The sequence below is a fragment of the Amphibalanus amphitrite genome, unplaced genomic scaffold (assembly GCF_019059575.1).
Source record: "Amphibalanus amphitrite isolate SeventyFive unplaced genomic scaffold, NRLGWU_Aamphi_draft 000913F_arrow, whole genome shotgun sequence".
NCBI classification, from domain to species: domain Eukaryota; kingdom Metazoa; phylum Arthropoda; class Thecostraca; order Balanomorpha; family Balanidae; genus Amphibalanus; species Amphibalanus amphitrite.
In genome coordinates, this window is record NW_024882407.1 from 15126 (window position 1) to 19465 (window position 4340).

The 4340-nt window shown below is 53.0% G+C and overlaps 1 protein-coding gene across 2 annotated transcripts; it reads left to right on the forward strand.

Annotated features, from left to right (window-relative positions):
* The first annotated feature begins 655 nt into the window (after window positions 1-655).
* Window positions 656-4254, forward strand: LOC122368007. Of its 2 annotated transcripts, none has more exons than XM_043341595.1 (2): window positions 656-2190; window positions 2503-4254. In XM_043341595.1, the coding sequence occupies exons 1-2, from the start codon at window positions 1042-1044 to the stop codon at window positions 2911-2913; spliced, it is 1560 nt and encodes a 519-aa protein (XP_043197530.1). In that variant the 5' UTR covers window positions 656-1041; the 3' UTR covers window positions 2914-4254. The 2 variants fall into 2 exon arrangements, with proteins under 2 accessions (XP_043197530.1, XP_043197531.1); XM_043341596.1 differs by having other exon boundaries at window positions 2506-4254.
* Window positions 4255-4340: the final 86 nt, after the last annotated feature.

Here is a 4340-nt window from a genome sequence, read left to right on the forward strand (position 1 = left end):
TTGTACGTCTTAAGATATTGATTTCTATGGCGGTTTGCAATTACTAGCCACGTCTCACCTCAGTTTGGTGGCCCCGCATCGGCCCACTCGGCCGCTCTAAAATTGACTTACGGAGGAGGATGGTGGCTTTTATTTTAGCTTCTCCGCCGACTGCGGGGAGCGCCGCCGCCGAGGTAGGAGCAATAATTAGCTTATGTTTGGGACTAATTTCCACGCTTAATTAACATTTTTATGTTATTTTAATTAATTCATGTTAATCTTTGACGCATTCTCTTTCAATTGATACCATCCACCGGTCTGAGAATTACTGCCTTGCTGCGTAAGGGCCGATAAAAGATCACGCTTTTAGGGGTATCTCTTCAACATGGGGCAGGAGCAATAAATAGAGCGCTTTAATTTTAGCTTATTTCCCTGGTATGTCACCAACTGAGATCACTCTCAGCACTATTCTCATCATGAATCTGCCAGGCATTTGATGCGCATTTGCTTCAATTAGGGTGCAGATCTGCTTTTGTATGGGGCCGTACCCAAATCTGCTATATTTGGGTACGATGACGTCACATGCGTACCCATTTTTAGCAGATTTCTGCTAAAAATAGCAGACTGCTAAAAATAGCAGATTTTACCATAGTTTCCCCAACTGAGTTTGATGACGGGACGACCAGGCTGTTCCAGACGCTGCAGCAGAACCCGGCAGCTTTCACGCCGGGGGCGCTGGAAAATCTGCAGCGAGCCGTGTCCATCGCCGGAGCGCGACACAACCGGCAGGTCAGTGGCTCTGGAAGGTTCCGCGGGCGGGGCTCATTCTTCCCGTTCGCTTCTGGCGGTCCGGGCAGAGGCTACCGCCTGGACGCGGCGGGTCAGCGACCCGGCGGCGGCGCGGCGGGCTCGGGCTCCGGATCAGCTGACTGGAGGTTCCGCCGCGGGCGGTTCGGGTACGCACCCGGGCCGCGTGACCTGGCCGCCCGAGCGCAGCAGCCGGATGACGTCACAGGGACATTCTCAGCTGAGTAAACCATCACGTGAGTTGTGAGGGGAATTATGCCGCTGCATAAGGACGAGTGGGTGCGCATTGGGGCGCCTGATGCAGTTCTGGACTGGATTATGAATGGTGTGCCGGTGCCTGTGCGTGAGATTCCAGAGCCCCGTGTCTTTGAAAATCCCTGTTTTAATGAACCAGAGAAAAAGTTTTTGGAAACTGAGCTGATGGCGCTAGAAAAGAGAGGTGTTATAGCAAAAGTAGCTGACGTGCCGCATTGTGTCTCCCCTTTGAAGGTTGTTCCAAAGAAAAATTCCAAATATCGCCTCATTTGTGACTTGAGATATGTGAATTCTCACTGTGATGTGCCACATTTTTCGTCAGAAGGTGTTTCTGTCCTGCCAGAGGTTATGAGAGGTGGTGAGCTGGCGGTCACTGTAGATTTAAAGGACGGATTTTATCATTTCCCTGTCCGTGAAGAGTTCAGAACGTATCTGGGTTTCCAGTATGGTGGATGCTGGTATGTGTGGTGTTTTCTACCATTTGGTTTGGTGGCTAGCCCGTACTATTTCCACAAATGTGTTCGTGTGGTCATAGAGTATATGAGAGGGACCGAACGCCTGTCGGTCATGGCCTACGTAGATGATTTTTTATTGACGTCAACGAAGAATAGAATGGCCAGTGACGTGAAAATATTTTTAGATACTTTAGCTTCATTAGGATTGTGTGTCAACTGGGAGAAGTCGTGTTTGGAGCCGTCAAATGTTGTGTCTTATTTGGGTTTCGATGTGCACTGTGCGTCCGAGGGTGAATTGCCGTTCATTACTGTGCCAAAATGCAAAGTGTCGAAGCTGAAGCAGGATATAGGTAGGATGTTAAAGCGGCCCACTGTGTCGGCGCGTCTGCTGGCTCGCATCGCGGGTAGGTGTATCAGTATGATGGCAGCGGTGTTCCCGGCCAAGCTGAAGTTGCGGAACATTTACCGTCTGTTGAATTCTAGGATGTCTTGGGACGAGGCAATGTCGTGGTCGCCCGAGGCCAGAGAGGATCTGGCGTGGTGGCTTACATCGCTGGACGGGTGGAACGGCCGGCTGCTGGTGCCGCCGGCCAGCTGCGACTTGCAGCTCTCCACCGACGCGTCCGAGACTGGCTGGGGAGCGACACTTTCCACCCCGGTCGCTCAAACCGCCTCGGGTTTCTGGCGGCCAGAGGTGAGCGCAGAAACGTCCAATTTTCGCGAGTTACTAGCTGTTTATTTTGCCTTACTGTCATTTTGTTCTACGCTTCGAGGCAAAACCGTCGAGATATTGTCCGATAATATCACGGTAGTCGCGCTCATTAACAAGCTTGGGTCAGCTGATCGTCGCCTGGACGCCATCGCTCAGAATATTTGGGAGTTTGCTTTTGAGCATCAGGTCATGCTGGTTGCGCACCACATTGCAGGATATTTAAATGTAGACCCCGATGAGCTGTCACGTATTCCGCTGCGTCACGAGTGGACACTCCATCCGGCTGTGTTCCTGCAGTTGGAGCGCATGTTCGGCCCGCACACGATCGACCGGTTCGCCTCCCTGTCTACGGCGTTGCTACCGGTCTACAACAGCCGCTTCAGGGACCCCGATACCGCTGGTGTGGACGCTCTGGGTCAGAACGATTGGCAACAGCACAACAACTTCATAAACCCGCCCTTCCGGCTGGTCGCACGTGTGCTGGACGCGGTGCAGGCGCAGCGTGCCGAGGCCACGCTGATTGCCCCGATGTGGCCAGGCCAGCCATGGATGGAGCGGCTGCGGCGGCTCAGCGTCTGCCCGCCGCTGCGGCTGCCGCCTGTGACGCAGGCCTGTATTCCACTGCTACCGCACCAGCAGATAGAGCCGCACCGCAACAGACGGTGGACTCTGTTCGCCTGGCGGATCTCTGGAGAGCCCGGTTAGAGGCGCTCGGCTGGTCTCCTGCTGCACGTGAGCAGTTCCCTCTGTGTTTGGCTCATTCCACTCACGCGAATTATGACAGGTACATCTGTAAGTTTAAGGAATTTTGTAGAATACGTGAATTGATTTTTCCACCGGTAGATGGCGCGGTAGTGGCTGATTTCCTGGTAGGCGAGTGCAGTGTGTCTGACAGACCCCACTCTACGTTACGCTGCTTGTCAGCAGCCTTGGCTGCACTGTACGAGGTGATGGGAGTAGCCAACCCACTCCACGATCCCCTTCTCGTGCGTCTGTCTCAGGCCATTGTGAAAAGCGGCACACGGGCACCCATGACACGGTCGTCCGTGATGGATGTATCAGCCTTTGTTCGTCTGTTTGAGTCGTGGGCTATGAACGAGTCGCTACCGTTGAAGTTGCTGCGGTTGAAGGCGATATGTCTGCTAGCTATCGCGCTGATGTTGCGGCCCTCAGATATTGCCCCCCTGTCGATGAGGTTCGATGCAGGCTCGGGGGTAACGTCGCCGTTTGTGCTGTCCACTGATCAGCTTCAGTTCCGTTCAGATGGTACCCTGCAGGTTACCTTTCTGGGGATAAAGAACGACGCTCAGCGCACGGGGTTTCAAGTCGCAATCCCGCCTAGCCCCAATAAGTCAGCGGACCCTATCGATGCCCTGCGTGTTTATTTAGCTAGAACAGAGTCGTGTCGATGTCCAGTTTCGAAGCCTGTTTTCATTAGTTTAGTTCGCCCTTATGCTGCAGTTTCTGCAAGCTCGGTGGCTGCCATTTTACAGCAGGGTATTTATTTTGCGGAGGATTTTGGTCTCGCCAAAGGTCACACACCGAAAGATTTTCGGCCAACTGGCGCGACCCGTGCGGTGCAGCTCGGGTTTGACGCAGACGATGTGCAGCGTCTCGGTAGATGGAAGACCAGGTCGGTATTCCTGGATCATTATGTTCACAATAGCGTAGATCCGTCGTTTACACAGCGTCTGTTCGAGTGACATGGCGGTGCATATGTGTGATGGGTGCTACGACGCGACGTTGTGATTTTTTCTCTCCACGGAATTGCATTTATGTTTGTTTGTACAATACATGTACGGCTGGCGGCGAATGTCTGTAACGTTGGTTTTAAGAAACCGTAGTTACGACATTCGCCGCCAGGGGCTGACCCCGGCCCGTGACCGAGGTCGCGGGCGGGGTCAGTCTGCGTTGGTGCTCATGGATTTGGAAGTTGACGCATGGAACATGATCTCGCCATAGACCAGTAACTGGAAAGGAGCTCGGTTCGTGCAAGTGCCACTGCGGCGCAGACGATTGCATTTATGTTTGTTTGTACAATACATGTACGGCTGTCTGTAACGTTGGTTTTAAGAAAAACGAGTTTTCGCTGCACATAACCGGTATAATACGTTCTCGAGGCCAATGAGACT